This window comes from Triticum aestivum, chromosome 2B, assembly GCF_018294505.1.
Source record: "Triticum aestivum cultivar Chinese Spring chromosome 2B, IWGSC CS RefSeq v2.1, whole genome shotgun sequence".
Lineage (NCBI taxonomy): Eukaryota > Viridiplantae > Streptophyta > Magnoliopsida > Poales > Poaceae > Triticum > Triticum aestivum.
Genome location: NC_057798.1, coordinates 491,604,376 through 491,629,213, shown reverse-complemented (window position 1 = coordinate 491,629,213; position 24,838 = coordinate 491,604,376). Strand labels below are relative to the sequence as shown.

At 47.0% G+C, this 24,838-nt stretch overlaps 1 protein-coding gene across 1 annotated transcript; it reads right to left on the bottom strand.

Annotated features, from left to right (window-relative positions):
- Window positions 1-15,294: 15,294 nt before the first annotated feature.
- Window positions 15,295-21,738, bottom strand: LOC123045633 (sugar transport protein MST1). Its single transcript, XM_044468759.1, has 4 exons — window positions 21,451-21,738; window positions 21,050-21,369; window positions 15,967-16,599; window positions 15,295-15,883 (listed from the first exon to the last, which is right to left on the bottom strand). The coding sequence occupies exons 1-4, from the start codon at window positions 21,584-21,586 to the stop codon at window positions 15,440-15,442; spliced, it is 1,533 nt and encodes a 510-aa protein (XP_044324694.1). The 5' UTR covers window positions 21,587-21,738; the 3' UTR covers window positions 15,295-15,439.
- Window positions 21,739-24,838: the final 3,100 nt, after the last annotated feature.

The window sequence follows — 24,838 nt, the reverse complement described above, 5'->3', positions numbered from 1 at the left end:
GGAGTTTGCATGCGTCTTCTATGATGTTTTCGGTGTTGGAGGTTTTACCGGTCTTCTCCGAGGAAGGGTTCTCACCATTTTCTTTTGGGCCTTTTCTCATTTGCTTATTATTGGTATTTCTTTCAATATTGTGTTAGCCCTTGTCGCTATCTTTCCAACAAACTTGGTTTCATCGAATTCGGAGTCCGTTTGTAAAAGTTGTGGCAGTTTTGGTGTTCTGAAAAGGCTGCAGCGGTACTACCGCAAATTGGAGCGGATGTAATTTTTTACTACCGCTCCAGAGCGGTACTACCGCGGCTCCTAGAGAGGTAGTATCGCTCCGGACCAAAAAACTCGTCCCAAGTCCTGCGAAGGTAGGTACGGAAGTATATTTTTTGTACCGCAAGCAGTAGTACCGCGATCCCTAGCGGTAGTACCGTGAGGACGAGCGGTAGTACCGCTCTGTGCGGGTTGTGAGCATAACGGTTGGATTTTCCCCCACCTATAAAAGGGGGTCTTCTTCCCCATTTAACCTTCTTCGAGCTTGCTAACTCTCAATCCCTCCATGGATTCTTGCTAGTTTTGGGGGGAAAAGAGAGAGGAGATCAAGATCCATATTTCCACCAATCACTTTCTCCTCTATGTGAGGGGAACCCTTTGGATCTAGATCTTGGAGTTCTTTGTGTTCTCTTCTTCGTTCTTCCTCTCATTTTCCTCCCTAGCATTAGTTGCTTCGGTGGGATTTGGGAGAGAAGGACTTGGGCACTCTGTGTGCCCTTGCCATTGCATTTGGTGCATCGGTTTGAGTTCTCCACGGTGATACGTGGAAGTGAAGTTTGAGAAGCTCATTACTCTTGGGTGCTTGGTGCCCTTGAGCTTGTTCCTCTTGGGTGCTTGGGCGCCCTAGACGGTTGGTGGTGTTTGGAGCTCAATCATTATGGTGTAAAGCTCCGGGCAAGCGTCGGGGTCTCCAATTAGGTTGTGGAGATCGCCCCGAGCATTTTGAAGGGTTCCAGTGACCGCCCCCAAGGGTTGCCAAAGTGTACGGGTTCGGTGACCGCCCCCAAGGGTTGCCATTTGTACGGGTTCGGTGACCGCCCTCAAGGGTCCCTTAGTGGAATGTAACACCCCGAGAATCATGCTACAGTAATCCCCTTCTAATGATGCCTTGTCATCATTGTTACTGTTGCTAATCTTCACTTGATCCAAATCACCGATTCAAATTCAAATCCAATCTAAAGTCAAAAACTCTTATTTGTCAGACAGGAGATCTAAAATGTTCATCTTGTGGCAAATAGTCATTTGTTAATATTGGTGGTGAACCAACATTTTTGCAAGGTGTTTAAATGGCCTAAAGCAATTAAAGCCGTGGCTAAAACAATAGTTTAAATGCCTTTTTACTTTATAAAAATTTCAAACTATTTCAAAAGCCTCACAACCTTTTTGTGGTAGTGCTAACTATTGCAATGTAATTATGTGGCCAAGTCCCACATTTTACAAAATCCTTTTGGCAGCCCAAAATTACCATGCTTTTTCTATAAAAAGAAAAGAGCAAAGGTAAAAGAAAAAAGGAAAAAAAAAACCTGACCCCCCTGGGCCTTAGTCATCTGGGCGGCCCAACCCAGCAGGCCACCTCCCTCGGTCGCCTCCCTCCTCTCTGTTCACCCGACCCAGCGACCGCGCTCGCCGGTCGCCACTGAACCCTGTCACCGTCCCCGTCGGGGAAGGGATAAGGGCGACGTCCCCTCGACCCCTCGGGCTCCCCGCACCCACTCACTCCCCCTGGACGCCCCCTCTCCCTCTCTCCCTCTAGCCTCGACCCCTTCTCCAGATCCACCTCGCCCCGATGCATTGTCGCTGCCGCGTTGCTGCGCCACCGCGGCCACCGGGCCCTCCTCACCGCCCCGATGTGTCCACGAGCCCCGCAGCCGTCTGCTGCTTCATCTGCGCCAACAACCTCAAGGTGGGAGCCACCCCAACGCCGGATCCCCTTCGTCTTCCTCCTGGACCGCCGTCGCCGCCGCTTTCGACTCCGGCCACCGCCACTGCGCTCCTGTTACTCGTCGGGCCTTCGTGCGCCCACCCGGTGAGCTCCTCCCCCTCTCCCTTCTCCCACGTAGGCCGCCTCCCTCTCTAGCTCGCTCGCCGCAATCGCCGTAGCTCACCGTCGCCCTGTTGCATCACCGTCGTGGCCACCGCTGCCGTGGCCCCCGTCCGAGCCCTCCATCGTGCTCCTGGTGTTCCCAGGAGCCCGGCCAGCCCTTCCTCTCGCCCTCCCGTGCCTCCTAGCCCATTCCCGACGTGACTCCGAACACCGTCGCCGCTCGTGCTCGCCGCCGATGGTTGTTCCGACCATCCCCGGGCGAGCCACCACCACCACCCGACACGGTGCCGTGCGCGCGTTCAAACGGTGCCAACCGCACGCGAAACGGCCGCCCCTAGCGCATTTCCGACGAGGCCCGAGCGGCTCCGCCGCGTTCTAGCGTCCCGGCGGCGAGACGCCGGCCGCCGCCGACGTGGCTGGCGGGCCCCACCCCTGGCTCACTGCCAGTGGGCCTTAGGGGCCCCGTTGACTGGGTTGACCCAGTCAACACGCTAACATGGCGGTACAGTGCCACTGATGAGCCGGCTCCACCGCTTAAATATTAACTAAAATTGTTTTTATAATTAAAAGTAACTAGTTTAGCTAATTAGCCACTAACATGTGGGGCCCATCAGCTAATTAACCTCAGTTTAGTTTAAAATAAGCTCTGTTAAGTAACAGAGGCTGACAGGTGGGTCCCCCGTGTCAGTTTTGACCAGTCAACCAGACTGTTGGCTGCTGACGTCACTCCTATGTCATGCTGACGTCATATTCCTTTTCTGTTAGTATAAATAATTCCAGGATATTGTTTAAACTTTGAAAATTCATAGAAATTAAACCGTAGCTCAGATGAAAATGTTTTCTATATGAAAGTTGCTCAGAAAAAATCCAACGAATCTGAATACACGGTCCGTTCATCTGTCACATGCCCCTAGCAGGCTGAACATGGAACATTCCCCCTCCGGTCATCTGTCTGACACAGGTCCGGAACCGGGAAAACATTCCCGGTTGATTCCCCCCTTCACCTTTATCGTGTAGCCATACGTTAGGTCACTCCCGGCACAGCATATTGCCACGTTCTGCTTTGTGATGCTATGTTTGCTTTATATTTACTGTTTCTTCCCCCTCTTCTCTCCGGTAGACCCCAAGACCGATGCTGCCCCTGTGATCGACTATGTCGATGACGACCCCTCCTTGCCAGAGCAACCAGGCAAGCCCCCCCTTTGATCATCCCGATATCGCCCATTCCATTCTCTCATGCTTGCACTAGATTTTGCTACTGTTATTGTTTGCTCCTATTTTGATGCATAGCCTGCTTTTGTATTTGCTGTTGTACCTTACCTGCTTATCCTAAACTGCTTAGTATAGGTTGGTTAGTGATCCATCAGTGACCCCCACCTTGTCCTTGTCGCCTCTGCTTCATCATTGAAGACCTGATCAACAGGATCGAAGACCAGGCCCCAGCGCCGCACATCACTTTCCCCTTAGTTGCTCGACACTACTAGGTTACTATCGAGTGCCGAGGGTGAGACCTCTACAGCACTTCTGATGTTAACTCGGTAGTGTAGCTATTCGGTCGTGGTCATCGAGGGTGATTTCGCCTTAACCACTTCCGATACGACTCTGTCGTGCAACCCCTCAAGTGTGAACCTCGGGGGTGATTCCTCTTACGTTCACCTTGATGATTACATTGAGTGGAATTCACCGGGGGTGATTCCTCGGGTTTTCCCCTTGATGTTTAGACACATAGTTACTATGATTACCATGACTTTACACTGAACCATGTTACGAAAGACGGGTCGACCCTGAGGGGTACCCGCGCGAGCATAATTGCGAGTGATGTGGAGGCGGGTTGACCTGGAGGGTACCCGAGAGTTGAATACAAGGCATGGTCGGGCATTCTTAGCCCTTGCCGCAAGTCCTCGAGACGGGGCAACGGGGTCACATCTTTCGTGAGTCTCTGCTTGTTACCGCGCTTTCCTAATCCACTACGATTTGGATATTTGATCCGAGGGGCCTCTGGCCTGATAGCACTAACCATCACGTGGGCATAGTATGGGCGTTCTGTGTCGTATACATTAGCCGAAGCTTAATAGACGTCAGCGACTGAGCGGCGCGCGCCGGGTTGGACTGGTAAGCTCCTTCCTTTTTTAAGGAGGTAGCTAGGTCTGCTCACCGGCCGCGTACACAACGTGCAGGAGTTCCTGGGGAGATGGCCCATGACCCCTGGGGGCATAGGTTTAGTCCGGCGTGCTGGCCTCTCTATTAAGCCTAGGTCGAGTTGCGGCGTATTGTTTGGCCGAGGCCGGGCATGACCCAGGAAAGTGTGTCCGGCCGGAGTTAATCAAGCGTGGTGGGTAAGTTGGTGCACCCCTGCAGGGAAGAACTAATCTATGCATAGCATGTCCTACGGTAACGGACACTTGGAGTTGTATCCCGATCGATACAACTAGAACTGGATACTTGTGATGAGAATTGGATGGTGATGAGAATTGGATTGTGATGAGGTGATAACCGGATAGTATGGCTCTGGGATTGCTTTCTCACAGGGAGTCGAGAAAGGATCTCTGGCCGAGGTTGATAACACTACTACTACTTTACCTTATGCTACTCTACTCCCTCCTGTTTGCTGCAAGATGGTGGTTTCCAGAAGATGCTAGTCTTCAATAGGACTAGGCCTTCTCTCTATTCTGGCATTTCTGCAGCCCAGTCCACATATACAGCCTTCCTTTGATAATGTTGCATATGTAGTGTAGATCCTTGCTTGCGAGTACTTTGGATAAGTACTCACGGTTGCTTTGCTCCCCCTTTTCCCCCTTTCTTCTTCTTTCCGTTTGATGCAACCAGAAGTCGGAGCCCAGGATCCAGACGCCACCTTTGACGATGACTGCTACTACCATGAGGGTGCCTACTACTACGTGAAGACCGTCGACGACCAGGAGTAGTTAGGAGGCTCCCAGGCAGGAGGCCTTGTCTTTTCGATCGTTGCTGCTTTTGTGCTAGCCTTCTTAAGGCAAACTTGTCTAACTCGTGTCTGTACTCAGATATTGTTGCTTTCGCTGACTCTTGTGTATTCAAGCTTATGTATTCGAGCCCTCGAGGCCCCTGGCTTGTAATATAAAGCTTGTATTATTTTAATTTGTGTCTAGAGTTGTGTTGTGATATCTTCCTGTGAGTCCTTGATCTTGATCATACACATTTGCGTGCATGATTAGTGTACGATTGAATCGAGGGCATCACAAGTTGGTATCAGAGCCGACTGCCTGTAGGTAGCCCCCTTTCCAACTCCTTGGCCGAAGTTGAGTCTAGTCACTGAAAAACTTTTACTAACATTGGATTGTGTCTTACGGGCCCACGTCGCCATTGGGTGGTATTAGGATCTTTTACTCCTCGTCTATGCTCTCGGATTCTGATCTCTCTTCTATTCGGGTTAAAGATTTTACTAAATCTGACTCTAGGATCTTGTAACCACTTCCTCCCGGAGAGCCCCTTCACTACAGATGATCGCTTGCTTCGCCAGAAGATTCTGCAGATACTCCTCGATGTTTTCCCGAGACCCTTGTGCCCTTCGCCATTGCATTTCTCTACCACTGATAAATCCCCATGGATAGCTACATAGACTTGCCGTCCATACAATCATTCCGCGATGCTCTTGTTATTACAAGATGCCCCGAAATTCTCTATTGTTTCGAGAATCCTTTGAGCTTACTGCCTTGCAGTTCTTTGCCCCATGAATACACCCCCCCTTCGAATAATTCCTTGCACTCACCGAGGATCCGTTCATCCTCAGTTGTTCGTGTGATTCACAAAATTCTTAGAAATACTATGTGATCTTCCGAAAATCCTCTGCAGCCTATTGCTCTTGATTCTCCTTGCTTGCTTGCACTACTATTAGTTCCATATGTCTAGAAATATTCTTTAAAATTCTTTGTGGTTGTCCTTTTGTTCCTATGGATTCAACGTGTGAGCGAATACTCGCAATCACCAATTAATCCTTGGAAATTTTCTTTCCGTCTCCGACATCGCTCCGGTTATGAGCTGGTTCTTACCCAATCAAGATTTGATCGGGTGCACCTCTAAGTCTATTCAACTTAATCATCTTTTGATCAGAGCCTCTGCTTCTGATCTTTGACTTAAAATCGTTATTCCTTTGTATTCAAGCTTTGAAGTTATCCAGTTACATCTATAACCCGATGCCTTGGCATTCTTTCTTCTTCTGAGTGAGTATTGATACTCACATCAGATCTTTTATGGACCGCCATATCCTTGGTTGGATTATTATCCGACAATGTCCTTCATATTCATTAAACTTGTGAGTTTTGCCCTGACACATAATGCCTTTGGTAAAGTCTATCATCTGCTTTTGTCAACCATGCTCTGCTTTTGAGCTGGTATATTTTAATCCTGAAGTTAGTGGTATATGTTCCTAAGATACCCCTACGGGTTGAACCTATGCCTTCCCTAATCCGTGTGAACTCAAAAGAGATGTGAGTCTTACTCTTCTGGTACTTCACCAGATAAATCCTCTGCACTACAATTTCTTTGAAAAACGAGGAGTGAATGAAAGGTTATGCATTGAAGAAGTGGGAGTCGACCTTGAACCCTTGTGTTCATGCCCATGGACCCGATGTAGAACTCATCATGGAAGCTGCTCATAAAAATAATTATTTCTTTGGTACAAGCTCATCTTATATCTATGAACTGATTCTTTGCAATCGTGGTTCCGAACATATTTCCTCCTTGATTCCATTTACCGGATAAGTTAAAATACTTATCCTCTGCAAATCATTCCCCCCCCCCCGTCCAACCTCTACTCTGATTTACCTTCCGGTATTACACTTAGTACCTGATATCGCAAAGTTTTATACCCCATCACATCGTTCCTAGCCTGATCGGCTATATTTTTATCGTGTCAACTTTTAACTGTGCTACCTGGTCCTTATGCCCGGAGCAACTTTCGACGATGAGCTAAGCTTACGCCGATCTTCCTCATCTTACCATTCCACTTCGAACAACAAGCTTGACTTCGAGCTTGTGTCGAATCCGTGGATATCCTAGCCTTTCACTTCATCCTTCATTTTCTACTCGATGGCATCTTCATAGAGCCTCTCGACAAATGCGTCGTGATTAGCATCAACATTTTGACTTCCGTTGAGATGACAATTGAATTCATGGTGAGAAATACCATCCTTGACCTTCAACGATTTGAGTTATCATTGACAACCCCCCTTGTCTTCTTTCCAACACATTTTTGATCATGTCTTGGCTATGCCTTCGACTCCTTGCTATTCCTGCAATTGTTCATTGCGTATTTCTTGTGATCTTCAACTCCAACCCCTACTTGGAACACCATGTTAATGCTACCTCGAAGCATGACTGAGGTACTCCGAATATCAACAAGAACATTGGAAGCACATTGTCGAATGTTTCTTGATCTATTATCCAAACACCGTTGTATGGGTAATATCATGTTTCTTCCTTCCCCCCTTTATCTAAATGCTTTTGGACTTGCTGTCATATCATGTATATCCTGCTCCGCTTCCCCTTGGGAAGGATAGACTCCCAATTCTGGTGTGTAAACACATTTTCTTTTCCATTGGTCTGATTAATCCGATAATTTCATTTTCCTTTCATTGGTTTGTTTAACCTTCTTGTGATCTATATATTATAAGCAGAAATAATTCCCTGCTTATAAAACGCCTCGATGTACAACCTTGTCAGTCAGACCCTGTTACTATTGTTGATGACATACCGGTAACCACCGATGGACGCGAACCTTGTCGATTGGTCCGCCTCATTCAACCAGCAGGAAAATGGTTCTCTTCGTCCCTCGCCCTTGGTACCGATGTTGTTGCCGACATAACTGACAGACTATTCCCTGACATATCTTGCTATCATGACCGTGCAAGATGTCAACACCTTCCCTATTTTTTTTACCCACATGGTGGGCCCATAACCCACAGTTCCATAGGATCAAAACCTGACTCTCCTGTACACCCCTGTTGCCAAAGTTATTCCTTGCGCTTGACTTCGTATGTAATTCACGAGCCACATTCCTATTGATCTATTCTGGTATCAGACGCCATACTTATCCTCGATGCTCTGAACCCCTTTCACCCCTTGTTCTAGGCAATGAATGATTGCCTACCAAGTTGAAGCTTCTTAGTGCACCTTCTTACCTTGCTCTCGATGACTTTCTTGGATTTCAACTCGAGAGATGCCTCTATGTCACGTTCACCGAGATAGCCCCCGGGTACCTATCTTGTGTTGAGCTCCGTCCTTCCCGAGTCTTTCTCCCTTACTCCAGCTCTTAAATCTCGGGACGAGATTTTTTTGTAGTGGAGGAGATTTGTAACACCCCGAGAATCATGCTACAGTAATCCCTTCTAATGATGCCTTGTCATCATTGTTACTGTTGCTAATCTTCACTTGATCCAAATCACCGATTCAAATTCAAATCCAATCTAAAGTCAAAAACTCTTATTTGTCAGACAGGAGATCTAAAATGTTCATCTTGTGGCAAATAGTCATTTGTTAATATTGGTGGTGAACCAACATTTTTGCAAGGTGTTTAAATGGCCTAAAGCAATTAAAGCTGTGGCTAAAACAATAGTTTAAATGCCTTTTTACTTTATAAAAATTTCAAACTATTTCAAAAGCCTCACAACCTTTTTGTGGCAGTGCTAACTATTGCAATGTAATTATGTGGCCAAGTCCCACATTTTACAAAATCCTTTTGGCAGCCCAAATATTACCATGCTTTTTCTGTAAAAAGAAAAGAGCAAAGGTAAAAGAAAAAAAAGAAAAAAAAAACCTGACCCTCCTGGGCCTTAGTCATCTGGGTGGCCCAACCCAGCAGCCCACCTCCCTCGGTCGCCTCCCTCCTCTCTGTTCACCCGACCCAGCGACCGCGCTCGCTGGTCGCCACTGAACCCTGTCGCCGTCCCTGTCGGGGAAGGGATAAGGGCGACGTCCCCTCGACCCCTCGGGCTCCCCGCACCCACTCACTCCCCCGGACGCCCCCTCTCCCTCTCTCCCTCTTGCCTCGCCCCCTTCTCCAGATCCACCTCGCCCCGACGCACTGTCGCTGCCGCATTGCTGCGCCACCGCGGCCACCGGGCCCTCCTCACCGCCCCGATGTGTCCACGAGCCCCGCAGCCGTCTGCTGCTTCGTCTGCGCCAACAACCTCAAGGCGGGAGCCACCCCAGCGCCGGATCCCCTTCGTCTTCCTCCTGGACCGCCGTCGCCGCCGCTTTCGACTCCGGCCACCGCCACTGCGCTCCTGTTACTCGCCGGGCCTTCGTGCACCCACCCGGTGAGCTCCTCCCCCTCTCCCTTCTCCCACGTAGGTCGCCTCCCTCTCTAGCTCGCTCGCCGCAACCGCCGTAGCTCACCGTCGCCCTGCTGCATCACCGTTGTGGCCACCGCTGCCGTGGCCCCCGTCCGAGCCCTCCATCATGCTCCTGGTGTTCCCAGGAGCCCGGCCAGCCCTTCCTCTCGCCCTCCCGTGCCCCCTAGCCCATTCCCGACGTGACTCCGAATGTCGTCGCCGCTCGTGCTCGCCGCCGATGGTTGTTCCGGCCATCCCCGGGCGAGCCACCGCCACCACCCGACACGGCGTCGTGCGCGCGTTCGAACGGTGCCATGCGAAATGGCTGCCCCTAGCGCGTTTCCGACGAGGCCCGAGCGGCTCCGCCGTGTTCTAGCGTCCCGGCGGCGAGACGTCGGCCGCCGCTGACGTGGCTGGGCGGGCCCCACCCCTGGCTCACTGCCAGTGGGCCTTAGGGGCCCCGTTGACTGGGTTAACCCAGTCAACACACTGACATGGCAGTACAGTGCCACTGACGAGCCGACCCCACCGCTTAAATAATAACTAAAATGGTTTTTATAATTAAAAGTAATTAGTTTAGCTAATTAGCCACTAACATGTGGGGCCCATCGGCTAATTAACCTCAGTTTAGTTTAAAATAAGCTCTGTTAAGTAACAGAGGCTGACAGGTGGGTCCCCCGTGTCAGTTTTGACCGGTCAACCGGACTGTTGGCTGTTGACGTCACTCCTATGTCATGCTGACGTCATATTCCTTTTATGTTAGTATAAATATGCTCAAAAAAATCCAACGAATCCGAATACGCGGTCCGTTCATCTGTCACATGCCCCTAGCAGGCTGAACATGGAACATTCCCCCTCCGGTCATCTGTCTGACACAGGTCCGGAACTGGGAAAACATTCCCGGTTGATTCCCCCCTTCACCTTTATCGTGTAGCCATACGTTAGGTCACTCCCGGCACAGCATATTGCCACGTTCTGCTTTGTGATGCTATGTTTGCTTTATATTTACTGTTTCTTCCCCCTCTTCTCTCCGATAGACCCCAAGACCGATGCTGCCCCTGTGACCGACTACGTCGACGACGACCCCTCCTTGCCAGAGCAACCAGGCAAGCCCCCCCTTTGATCATCCCGATATCGCCCATTCCATTCTCTCATGCTTGCATTAGATTTTGCTACTGTTATTGTTTGCTCCTATTTTGATGCATAGCCTGCTTTTGTATCTGCTGTTGTACCTTACCTGCTTATCCTAAATGCTTAGTATAGGTTGGTTAGTGATCCATCAGTGACCCCCACCTTGTCCTTGTCGCCCCTGCTTCATCATTGAAGACCTGATCAACAGGATCGAAGACCAGGCCCCGGCGCCGCACATCACTTTCCCCTTAGTTGCTCGACACTACTAGGTTACTATCGAGTGCCGAGGGTGAGACCTCTATAGCACTTCTGATGTTAACCCGGTAGTGTAGCTATTCGGTCGTGGTCATCGAGGGTGATTCCGCCTTAACCTCTTCCGATACGACTCTGTCGTGCAACCCCTCAAGTGTGAACCTCGGGGGTGATTCCTCTTACGTTCACCTTGATGATTACATCGAGTGGAATTCACCGGGGGTGATTCCTCGGGTTTTCCCCTTGATGTTTAGACACACAGTTACTATGATTACCATGACTTTACACTGAACCATGTTACGAAAGACGGGTCGACCCTGAGGGGTACCAGCGCGAGCATAATTGCGAGTGATGTGGAGGCGGGTTGACCTGGAGGGTACCCAAGAGTTGAATACGAGGCGTGGCCGGGCATTCTTAGCCCTTGCCGCAAGTCCTCGAGACGGGGCAACGGGGTCACATCTTTCGTGAGTCTCTGCTTGTTACCGCGCGTTCCTAATCCACTACGATTTGGATATTTGATCCGAGGGGCCTCTGGCCTGATAGCACTAACCATCACGTGGGCATAGTATGGGCGTTGTGCGTCGTATACATCAGCCGAAGCTTAATAGACGTCAGCGACTGAGCGGCGCGCGCCGGGTTGGACTGGTAAGCTCCTTCCTTTTTTAAGGAGGTAGCTAGGTCTGCTCACCGGCCGCGTACGCAACGTGCAGGAGTTCCTGGGGAGATGGCCCATGACCCCTGGGGGCATAGGTTTAGTCCGGCGTGCTGGCCTCTCTATTAATCCTAGGTCGGGTTGCGGCGTATTGTTTGGCCGAGGCCGGGCATGACCCAGGAAAGTGTGTCCGGCCGGAGTTAATCAAGCGTGGTGGGTAAGTTGGTGCACCCCTGCAGGGAAGAACTAATCTATGCATAGCCTGTCCTACGGTAACGGACACTTGGAGTTGTATCCCGATCGATACAACTAGAACTGGATACTTGTGATGAGAATTGGATGGTGATGAGAATTGGATTGTGATGAGTGATAACTGGATAGTATGGCTCTGGGATTGCTTTCTCACAGGGAGTCGAGAAAGGATCTCTGGCCGAGGTTGATAACACTACTACTACTTTACCTTATGCTACTCTACTCCCTCCTGTTTGCTGCAAGATGGTGGTTTCCAGAAGATGCTAGTCTTCAATAGGACTAGGCCTTCTCTCTATTCTGGCATTTCTGCAGCCCAGTCCACATATACAGCCTTCCTTTGATAATGTTGCATATGTAGTGTAGATCCTTGCTTGCGAGTACTTTGGATGAGTACTCACGGTTGCTTTGCTCCCCCTTTTCCCCCTTTCTTCTTCTTTCCGTTTGATGCAACCAGATGTCGGAGCCCAGGATCCAGATGCCACCTTTGACGACGACTGCTACTACCATGAGGGTGCCTACTACTACGTGAAGACCGCCGACGACCAGGAGTAGTTAGGAGGCTCCCAAGCAGGAGGCCTTGCCTTTTCGATCGTTGCTGCTTTTGTGCTAGCCTTCTTAAGGCAAACTTGTCTAACTCGTGTCTGTACTCAGATATTGTTGCTTTCGCTGACTCTTGTGTATTCGAGCTTATGTATTCGAGCCCTCAAGGCCCCTGGCTTGTAATATAAAGCTTGTATTATTTTAATTTGTGTCTAGAGTTGTGTTGTGATATCTTCCCGTGAGTCCTTGATCTTGATTGTACACATTTGCGTGCATGATTAGTGTACGATTGAATCAAGGGCGTCACATGGAATCACGGCATCTTGCATTGTGCGAGGGCGTGAGGAGATTACGGTGGCCCTAGTGGCTTCTTGGGGAGCATTGTGCCTTCACACCACTCCAAATGGAGATTAGCATCCGCAAGGGTGTGAATTTCGGGACACATCGTCGTCTCCGCGTGCCTCGGTTATCTCTTACCCGAGCCCTTTACTTATGCACTTTACTTTGTGATAGCCATATTGTTCTTTGTCATATATCTTGCTATCACATAGTTGCTTATCTTCCTTAGCATAAGTTGTTGGTGCACATAGGCGAGCCTAGTTGTTTTAGGTTTTGTGCTTAACAAATTAACCCTTAGGTTTATTCCGCATTTGTTCAAGCCTAAACCGTAATTATTTTAAAGCGCCTATTCACCCCCCCCCCCCTCTAGGCGACATCCTCGATCTTTCAATATCTTCCTCTTGACGCAAGCCCATGGATACGTACCTAACCCCACATACAACTCTCACATAGACCATGGGTTAGTACATAAAGTGCAATGGACAATGCTTACCATACCATGGGATCACTTGATCCCTCTCGGTACATCTTCTACACTTTGTGAGTTGATCAACTTGATTCACTCTTGACTTAGTCTTGATCAACCTTGAATCTTTGCAACTCTCTTCATTTGGATGATGTCTTGAAGATAAATATGAATGATCACACAACCTTCTTCTTCAAGACATGCTTGCAATAAGCTCAACACTCGCATGACCAATCTTTGGATAATTCCTTAATAGCACCTTGGTCAACTCAAAAACTCCTTGAAACTAACACATGGACTTCAAGAAAAGCCTATGGACAAATCCTTCAAATATAACTCAAGACAACCATTAGTCCATAGAGATTGTCGTCAATTACCAAAACCAAACATGGGGCACCGCATGTTCTTTCAAACGTGATAACTATGGTCTGAGTAACATGATATCTATACCATTATAAGGCTGGTAACTACAGTATGAGAAGCTTAAAAGCATGGGAAAGTATGGTAATTTAACATAGAAATTTCCGGTGAAATGTTTCAAAAACTTTTTTCCCTTGGATGAAAGACACCATGGTGTTTAAACGTAAAATATTAGTTATCAAGTCTGCGATGATACATCATCATGTTATTTACATAGAAATTATCGGGTGTATGTTTTTCAACAAAAAAGTTTCAGGTCAAAAGTCACAGTGGCGTTTGTATGGGAGTTATCAATTTTGTATGTTTCTATTACCATGTTATTTATATAGAAATTAGCGGGGCATCACCCCCCCTCCCCTCGCCACAGTCGCCATATTACCAGGATCGGGTACATAAGTTATCAAGTCTGCGATGTGTGAGTTATCATGTTACTTGCATAAGAGTTATCGTGGTATGGTTCAACAACTCCTCCCACCCCTACCCCCACCGACAAAGTTACCAGGACTGGGTACATAATTTATCATGTCTACGATGTGTGATTTATCATGTTATTTGCATGGAAGTTACCGTGGTATGTTTCAACGACTCCCCCCACCCCTACCCCCACCGACAAAGTTACCAGGACTGGGTACATAATTTATCATGTTTACGATGTATGAGTTATCATGTTATTTGCATAAAAGTTATCAGGACAGTGATGCGTAAACTATCATCATATTTACACAGAAGTTATCGAGAGTATATTTCATCAAAACCCCTCCCTCCGGCGGAGGGAAAAGCTATCATGTTTGCGGTGCGTAAATTATTGGGGGTATATTTCAGCACCCCTTCTCGCCAAAGTTACCAGGGCCGGGGTGCATAAGTTATCGGGTCTCTGATGTCTGAGTTACCATGTTGTTCACATCAGAGTAACTGGGGATATTTCATCAACACCACTTCCCTCAAAGTTACCAGGATCGAGGTACATAAGTTTATCAGGTATGTGATGTGTGAGTTATCATGATATTCACACAAAAATGGCCGGGATATTTCATCAACGCCTCCCTCCCGATCGCCAAAGTAATCAGTACCGAGTACATAAGTTATCAGGTATGTGATGTGTGAGTTACCATGCTATACACACACAAAAATTACCAACGGTATATTTCATCAATCTCCCCCACCCAAATTACCATGGTATCATCAACTCAAGACGAGTTGGTAAAATAATCTACTTAAGTGCGGAAAAGATCGGATATTGCATTCACTTTTGTGCAAACATAGAAAAGGAGACAGGTTAAAAAGCCTATTTGCTTTCATTTTTACAAAAGAGGAATGTAGGTGAGGTGGTTGGCTAGTGGGTTACCTTGTAAAAGTTACAAGGATCGAATCCTGTTGGCACACTATTTTTTGACGAGAAAAATTCATGTCCCTCATCACAATTCTTTGATTTTGGAGTTTGACTCTAGCTCCCAGCAAAAAAATTCTGGAATTAGCACAACTTTTATTTTGATGCTATGAGGTATAAAAGGTGTAGCTTGTTGCTCGAAGGGAGCGTGCGGAGTCTGTGCGTCCTGGGTTTGATTCCCGTCGGGTGCTTTATTTTTTTCCTCGAAAAATAAAGTAGCTAGTGATCTATCGGGAGGTCGAGCGAGTCGTGCGTGCCTATCGCTAATGACCAGTCGGCAGGTATTTAGCTTTGTCGTTATTTGTTTCTCTCCGTCGGATTCGATTTCCTAGTTCTCCTGGTCCTCCCATAATCTCCATTCCCCACATGGCTCAAGAGGAAAATAAATGGCTCAAGAAAATGCTCCGCTAAACAGTGCAGTGCCAGACCCAAAAAATCTGTGAGGTCAATTGACACAAACTCTTCAAATTTCATCAAAAATTGCTCAAATATATATAAAACTAAAGGCAGATTGTTAAAAGTTGTGGAGTCAACTGATGCGTATAGGAGTCAACGAGGAGTTCGTTTGCTTTACATAGAGAAGAGACTCGACGGGGGGCTCAGTTAACTAGGTGAGTGCGTCGGCGCTTTTTGCTTGCGGCTGCACGAACCGTTTCCAGTACCAGTGCTTGACCCAGACGGTGCCCATGGACTCGAGCGGCACGCCCTTGGTCTCCGGCAGGAACAGCGCGATGAAGACGGTCATGACGGCGACCCAGCCGGCGTAGTAGGCGAACGTGGCGTACTTGAAGCTGCAGAGCATCGGGAGGAACGACTGCGTCTGCACGAACGTCAGGCCGAGGCCGATAGACACGTTCATGGCCTGCCCCGCCGACCGGATGTCCACCGGGAATATCTCGCCCGGCACCACCCACCCCAGCGGCCCCCACGACCACCCGAACCCGGCGGCGTGCATGCACGTGAACACCAGGATCGCGACCCCGTACGGCCTCGCCATCGGCGCGTCGCCGCTCTTCCCCACCTGCGCGCCCATGATCCATGCCATCGCAACCTTCAATGCTCAAACGTGTGACGGTGTGAGAAAACCCGACCATTCAAGTATACATGCTGATGGAACTGGACGTGGATGTGTACCTGGGCAATGATCATCTGGATGCCGCCGACCATGAACATCACCTTGCGGCCGTACCGGTCGATGACGAGGGTGGAGAGCATGAGGGCCCCCAGGTTCACGCCGCCGAGAATGACGGCGCCCATCAGCGCGGCGTTGCTGCCGAACCCGGCGGTGCGGAACACCAGCGGCGCGAAGAAGGAGAGCACGATGACGCCGGTGAGCTGGAAGAACATGGGCACGGCCACGGCCAGCACCAGGTGAGGGCGGTACTCGCGCCTCGTCGCCATCCGGTGGAACGCGCCTTCCTCGCTCTCGCGCGCGACCTCCACGGCGCGCAGGATGTCCTGGAACTCCGCGTCCACGTCCGCGCCGGCCCCGCGCACCCGGACGAGCGCGGCGCGGGCCTCGTCGGCCTTGCCGCGCATGACGAGGCTGCTGGGGGTGTCCGTGAGGAAGAGGGCGCCCAGGAAGATGATCACAGCCGGCGCGCCGGCGAGACCCAGGGAGAGGCGCCAGCCCCAGGAGATGCGCGCGGTGGCGTAGTTTGTGAGGTTGGCGATGAGGACGCCGAGGGCGAGGAAGATCTGGAAGCCGGCGGTAAGGGAGCCGCGCCACTGCGTCGGGGCCATCTCGGACAGGAATACAGGAGTCGCCTGTCATTAGATGAAATCATCGTCATTCGGCAATCGTATTTACACCAACGTTAATGCATACGAGCAAACATGGATTCGTTTTGCGATGCCATCCTTGATGATGTAGTAGACATCATTTACTTGTTCCAATTTGATTGCATATATGTGAGAACAACTCTTTTTGAAGATGTTCCAATTTGAGCACAACTCTAACAGAGTCCGTCATACGCACATGGAGCACTTTATATGCATTTGAAAGTTGCACACACAAGCGTAAACTTTATGATGATGGGAATATTTTTTGAGTACGTGCACAAAATTTGAAATTGGGAACATCTTTTTATTTGCTGCGTCCAAATTTTGTTTGGAAATTTTAGAAATTACCAAAAAAAAATAGAATTTCACAAAATGTTCGCTTCTTTTTCACATAATGTTAAAAAAATCAAAAAATATTCATTAATTCAAAAACATGTTCTGAAATTCAAAAAAATGTTCAGGAATTCATTATTTCAGAAAATATTCAGGAGTTTGAAAAATGCTCACGGTTTCAAAATTGTGTTCACTATTTCAAACAATGTTCTCTTTAAAAAAAAATCATTCAGAAATTATTCCAAATTTTCAAAAAATGTTCCCATTTTCAAATTGTGTTCATGTAGTAAAAAAATGTTGACGTTTTCTAAAAAAAATAGAGGTTTCGAATTTGTTCTTGTTTTCGAAATTTTGTTCTTAAAATTCAAAAAATGTTCATGCTTTTCCAGAAATTTTGAAATTTATTCGAGTTGTTAAAAAAATATGATTTTTTAGCATTAATCCCCTTTTAGAAATTTTGTTCAGAATTTTCAAGGCATGTCTGGAAATTTTCAGAAAGCGTTCGGATCTGTCATTTCTAGCAGTTCATAAACTTTGGCACTGCTCATTGTTCACAAAAAATCAGTACCTCGACTGGCTGGCAACACACCTTCGAACAGAAGATGTCTCGAGTTTGATTCATGTGAGGACGTTCGTTTTTGTGATTTTTTAAATCACACCTTTGCCAAATGCGTCAAGCAGGAGCTTTCGTTTTTCTCTCAGGGGTGCTGGGTTGGGTCAATTTTCCTCTTTGATTTTGTCTGAGTGGACAGTTTTTTTCCTGTTTTCCAAAGTATTATTTTTTCAATTCCCTTTTTATCCCTTCCTTTATGTTTCTATTTACTTTTTCCTTTCTCTATTTTATTTGTATCTTCTGTTTTTATTTATTTATCAATTTTTATATTTATTTTCTTACTTTTTTCGATGTATGATCTTTCTAGGAATTTGAAAAATGGTTTTATAACAAATACATGATATCTTTTATAAATATACTTTTATAAGTAAATATTTTTCGAACACATGTTTAATATTTTTAAAATATACCTTGTATATTTTAAAATTTACAACAAACAGTATTTCTAATAATATTGAACATTTGTCAGAAACACATTTAATATTTTCAAAATACAGGCCATATATTTTTAAATGCATTATAAATAGTTGTAATGAAAGCATTTTATAAATCTATGAACATTTCTAAAAAAAACTAGATTATTGTTAGTGCACGTTAAACATTTTTCAAATACATGAACATATCTTATAAATATGTGAACATCTTTAAATATGTGTTGATAATTTTAAAAAATACAATACATATTTTTTAAATAAACATTAAATTTTAAATATTAAAAATCCAAATATAACTTTAATAATATTTCAAAAAATAGTGAGAAAAATAATTGGAAAAAAAAGAAAAAAGAAGGAAAGAAACTTGCATGGTGTGTAGCAATGGCATGTATGTGAGCGCATGAGCGACACGAGGCCTAGAATTATCCACACTACCTAGCGTAAACCTCTTCAAAGTAAAATATAGCATGTTTGGCTGGTTAGGAGGGCCGTGGTACCCTCACCCCATCAGAGAGCTGAGGGTGAATTTTTTTTAGTGGGAGGCGACGTTTCCGTTGATAGTGATGTGCCCATGATGACTTTGCCAACCTTAAAGCTCTGCCACTCCGACCCGATCTTCAATAGGCGATGTGTGAGTGTTTGTGTTCTAGTTTGAGTGTGCATGTGTGCTAAGTTGTAATCAATGTTTCTTAAAAAAAATCTTCACCAAAGGAAAAATATCCACATAAAGTCGTATTTGTTTCATGGGTCTTACACGGCAACTTTAGGGATTGGTATAAATAAAAACTGATTTCAATTTAAAACACTCATGGCAACGACGAGCAATTTTCACAGTAGAATATCATATATCAGACAAAACACAGCTGTGACCTGTTATCCATGCTACCGGGTCAGCCAGATAGTAGTGTGGACTGGCTGTCTATTGCTACTGGGTAGTCCAGCCATGGTTCCACTTGCACTCAAAATCTTAAGCAGTGAGGTTGGTGGCTCCGGACTCCTGAGGATATCATCGCAATGTCACATGACATGTTAGCATTGACATGAGAACTGAACGCTAGCTGTCTAAGAACAAATATATCTGTCAAGTCCACAACCAGATACAGTTAGTCCAGTGAACAATGGCTGGCTTTATACGCTTCGTATGTCAGCGGAAGACTGAATCAATCAGTTGATAGCTGTAGCAGATTAGCAAATGATAAGGAGCTATGGTTCGTTTCATTCTACACGAACGACTCTCCCGAGTATTACTGGACAATGGTTTTAAACTCTGTTTTTGTCATTTCATTAACAAACCCTTCACTGGTAGAGCTCGATTAATTTCACATAAAAAATGTCATTTTTTTTCTAAAGCACCGAAGTAATTTCGTTCAGATATTTTTTTCTGCTGTCGAAACAGCAGGAAAACTTTGGGTAAAAATCCATTTTGGGGTGGCATGGTGGGAAAACATATTTTTGTGCACGCGCTTGCGAAGCTGTATTAGCAGAATATTATGCATGAAACTTGAAACTGCAATCACAATGACACTCCTATATTCGCAAAAAAAAAACAATGATACTCGTATGACATAGGGCGTTGATTGTTGGTATAGAGAACTGAGCTCTAGTATTACTCACATTCGTAGATCCCAAAATAAAGTTAGTGATTGGTTGGCTTCCTTCGCTAGAGAGGAAGGTAGAACTATGACCTGGGTAGGATTTGGTCCTCCCAGAGCTGTGGAGCTTGCTGTATCAGAGTGTAACATTGCTGGGGTTTGAGTATTACAAGTTTCGGTTCACAAAAAAAAAGAAAAAAAAAAGAGCTCAACCATCACCAAAAATAAAAACTGAGCTAATTTTCAGCTGCAGCAGGGCACTCTCGACGGTGCTCACATAACCTTATCTACCCCTAGAAAAAAACCTTATCTATTTTTGGCTTTTTGCCACAAAGGATAGGGATGGATAAGATGGTTCTATCTAATTTTGGAAGGGCCCTTCCTCACAAACAGTCTTTTCCTTTTTGAACTTCTCTTGCTCACAAATTCCACCGCTAAAACTCTAACGTACACCTACCGGCGAGTCGCACCGTTCGCGAGGCCCCGAGCCCATTCGTCCCGTGTGAGCGTGCGTTAACTAAGCCACATCAGGATACGATGCATGTTTGCATTGCCGGAAATAACATTTTCGTATTTGCTATTTCCAAGTATATACAGTGTATTTCCTCAAAAAAAGTATATACAGTGTATGCGGACATGGAGTTCCTAAGCTAAGCTCGAATGAACAGTAAATCGGAAAAAAATCTGAATTTTCAATGACAAGCATTGACAAAAGTTTTCAACGCTTGTAAAATTTCATCGTGAAATGACATTTGTAGAAGCCGTGGCCAAAAAGACAAAATCAATGCTCCAAAAATATCATTTCCAAAAGCATTTTGGAGTGATGATGTTTTTTTTTTTTGCCACCGCTTCTACAAGTGTCGTTTCATGTTGAAATGCAAGCGTCAAAGACTTTTGTCACTTAAAAAATTCAGAATTTTTCTAATTTGTTTTTAATATATCTTTTGAGTTTACTGTTCATTCGGCCTCATTTGAGCTCGGGACAAGAAGAGTACTTTCGGTATTACTATTACCTCTGTTCCGCATTGAGGAAAATAACATTTCCATGAACAGAGGGTGTTGTACCTAAGAGTTACTCCATAATAATTCTTGACTGGTGATTATCATGAAGTACAAAAGTACGAGCAGCCGACTATTGACTGAGAAGTAACTAATGAGAATGTGCGTCTAGGATGGTGGTAAGGACCTCCTGGAGCGGGGCTATCATTCAAGGTTCGAATATTGGTTTTCATAAAAATAAAAATAAAAACATCGTTGCATATACTTGTGTTGTGCAAACCAGTGTGTTCGCTTGTGTACTTGCGTTGCGCAAGCCATTTCTCTCCCTTGGATCGAGTTTAGAAGTAACTAATCAGTTCCATAATATAGTATACTGTTTGTTGGATCGATAGACTGCCCGTAGTGAGTTATCTTGTTAAAAGAATGCAGTGTTCAATCCATGTAGTGTACTGTGCTGTGCTGACCTGGTTGGTGAAGCCGACGCCGAAGCCGAGCAGCATGCGCCCGATGATCAGCATGGCGATGTTCATAGCCGCGCCAGTGATGGCGCCGCCGGCGAAGAAGAGCGCCCCGCCCACGAGCATGACGCGCTGCCGCCCTATGGCCTTGGTGACGCGGCTAGCCACGAGCGACGCCAGCAGGCCGGCGATGTACAGCGACGACGTGAAGGCCGTGAGCGCCTGGCTGTCGTAGAGGCAGTAGTCGTTGTGCTTCGCCACCGCCATCTTCTCCAGGACGTGCGGGAAGAACCGCCGCAGGAACGGCTCCATTTGCGACACGCCGCCTGAAGTCAACGATCAAACCCCATCCGGCTGCCGTAGCTCAAGAAACATCGATCGAGGTCGAGGCCGGGGCCGAGGCTCACCTGATATGCCGATGTCATAGCCGAAGATGAGGCCACCGGAGGCGGCCACGAAGCAGGTCATGAGCACCGATAGCGTCAGGCGTCCGCCGTAGTCCGGGACGGGGCCATCGTTCACCACGAAGGCGCCACCGGCCATCTCTCTCTCAGCGCGCGCTTTCCTTTTAGGTCCTACCGATCCAACGACGACACAGCTCTCGTGAGATCGCCTGGATGTGTCAAGGGCGCAGAGCAGAGCAATATATGTAGACTTTGCGGATGCTGGTAGACAAACTCGAACGGCATCGTGCAGACAGGTAGCCAGCCAACAATGCCCGAAAGAAGAGGTTGGTCAGACAAAGTAAGCATGGCTGATTAGTAGGTGAACATGCTGAAGATGGCCCACTAATCAGCACGTTTCATTAGGCAAGACACATGTGTACATATGTGGAATGACGCAGTGCCAATTAATACCATCCATTATTCAAGCTGTCAAGAGGGGAAAAAAAGGTCCATCATCCAAGATAGAAGATCGCGATTTCATCAGCAAGTCAATGCAGAGAATATTAATCATTTGTGTTCAGCAAGTTGGAGCGAGAGCAAGAATAATGGCGCCTCTAACTCCTAATTAAATTCTAACTGAAGATACGAGCACATCATGTTTATATTCTATTTATCGCCACAGATACATCAAAGTTGTCTCTCAGCCAGACACCAGAACAGCTCATGTTCATGTTACGAACCAGATATGATCCTCTATTCGTTTTCCTATATTAAAATTTGGCGTAACTTCACACCATTTGACTTTTCCTTTTCGAGCACGGATGGGGGCGCAAAGTTTCTACGCTTTGGGTTGAGCTCTCCGAGATTAGAGCAACTCCAATAGCTCCCATAAACCTCAAATTACTGTCGGTTATGAAAACTTAAGCAAAAAATACTCTCCAACAGATTCTTTAAAGCCAAGTTTTTTACGAGACCCCGTAAAAGCACCGACTCCTTCCCGCAAGTATACTATTCCCTCTGTTCCTAAATATAAGTTTTTTTAGAGATTTTAATATGGACTAGATACGAAGCAAAATAAGTGAATCTTTTTATTTTGCAAGAAAACTTCCGATCTATTCATCAACTGCCAAGGCAATATAAAGCATACTAGAAGTAAAATTTACATTCAGGTTCGTAGACCACTTAGCGACGGCTACAAGCATAGGAGCGAATCAAAGGCGCGCCGCTGTCATCGCCCCTCCCTCGTCGGAGTCGAGCAAACATTTTTATATTAGACAGTCGGGAAGTCGTCGTGTTAAGACCCCATAGGATCAGCGCACCAGAACAGCAACCGCCGCCGATAAAAAGAAGCATAGATCAGAAGGATCCAACTTGCAGACGCACCGACATAGACGAATGAAGATCGAATCCAATCGGATCCACCGAAGACAAAGACGACCAGATCCTATAAGATCCGTCGGAGACAAACCTCCACACGCCTTCCGGCGATGCTTGAAACATCACCGGGACGGGGGCTAGGGCGGGAGGACCTTATTCCATCTACAAGAAGTCGATGCCGCCTTGTCTTCTTGAGCATGGCACAAACCCTAACAAAACTAAAAAAACACCTAAAAACAAAGCCCTCCAGCTGGCAAGGGCCAGGATCCACTGCGCCTCCATGGTCCAAGGACCATAGAATACGAGGCGGACCGACGGCGGCGCCGACGAGAGGCAAAGAAACCCTAGATAAGAGTTCATAGGAGGGCAGGACTGAAGGGGTGTCTTCGCTGCTCCGATCTTGACAAAAAATGAGTGAATCTACACTCTAAAATATATTTATATACATCCTTATATAGTTCCTGTTGAAATCTTTAAAAAGACTTATATTTAGGAACGGAGGGAATAAAAGATTGTCCTTCCCATAGATTTTTGACGGTTATAAAACCGCTTGGAACTTCACCGCTCTGTCCGCACCATAGCCGCTGCCACCTTCACGCCGTTGGGCCACCTCCGCCACGATGGGCCACCACGTCGGGCTGTCATTGCATCGCTGCCCCGTGCCGCCGCTGCACCCTCAGGCCGTCGTCGCCACACCGGACCACCACTTCGCCGTTGTTGCACCACCGCCCTGCACCGCACCATCTAGTTGTCGGGCCGTCGTCGCCACACCAGACCACCACCTCATGGCCGTTGCACCGCCACCCCCACCACAACACTGCCGTCATCGTCATGTGTCAATGACATGCGGGCCTTGGGCCATTAGCTAGGTTTATTTAACTGAAAAAACATATTTCACGGAAAGAGGTTTACAGGAACTGAGAAAAGTTATTGTCTACAACTTCCTGTAAATTATACGATCATCATGTGTTATCACTATTGCGGGAAGGTTTTTACGTAAGCTATTTTTTCCATACGATCCAGATTGGATTGGATACCAACAGACGGACAAAAGAGCAAAAAAGAAAAGCGTCCTTGGCGCAAACATAAAGGGGGAAAACAAACACAACACAAAAACTAAGAGCATCTCCAGCTGCGCCCCCAACAGGCCCCCCAAGGCCACTTTTTCGGCGCCGGCGCTAAAAAAACGGACAAGTCGCGCCCCCAGGACGACGAAAAGCGCCGGTTCGGCCCTTTTTTTCGCTCGGCGGCCGCAGGCTGAACCCGGCGCGCTGGGGGTCGCTTGGTGGCTCCGGCGCAAAGGAAAAGCGCGGCTGGCCCACGCCGTCAGGTGAAAAGTCAAGATTTTCTTCCCCGACTCACCTCCCACCCCCCGCGCTCTCGGCCGCCACTTGTGAAGACCATCCGAGATGCCTCCCACCCCCCGACTCGCCTTCACAAATATCCGCTCTCGACTTTTTGATGGCATCTATCCGAGATGGTCGACATTTGTGAAGACCATCAAAAACCCTGTGCCTGGAGGCAAGAACGCCTGGTTTGCGAAGATTCAGGAGGCTTACAGGAAGGATGTCGAGCGGGCATTTGGTGTGCTCCAATCTCGATTTGCTGTTGTCCGGTACCCCGCTCAGACCTGGTCGAAATATCAAATGTGGGAGATCATGACCTGCTGTGTCATCTTGCACAACATGATCATTGAGAGCGAGCAGGAAGAGCCAGTGTTTGACACTGAACCATACCACAGGCAGGGTCCTCTTGCCCAAGTTGATCACCAGCTACCGGCAACCTGGACTGCCTACCTCAATATGCGTCAGAAGATCCGAGACCCACAGGTGCATCATCAACTGCAGCAAGATCTGATAGAGCACCTATGGAGGCTCAAGGGCGACACCGGGCGCGACGTGTGATGAAATATGAGTTTTTATTTGTTGAACTATATAATTTGTATTGAATTATTTGTTGTTTTACTATTTTGTTGAAGTATTTGAATTTTATGTGATGAAATATGTGATAAAAAATATATTTATGTTGATAA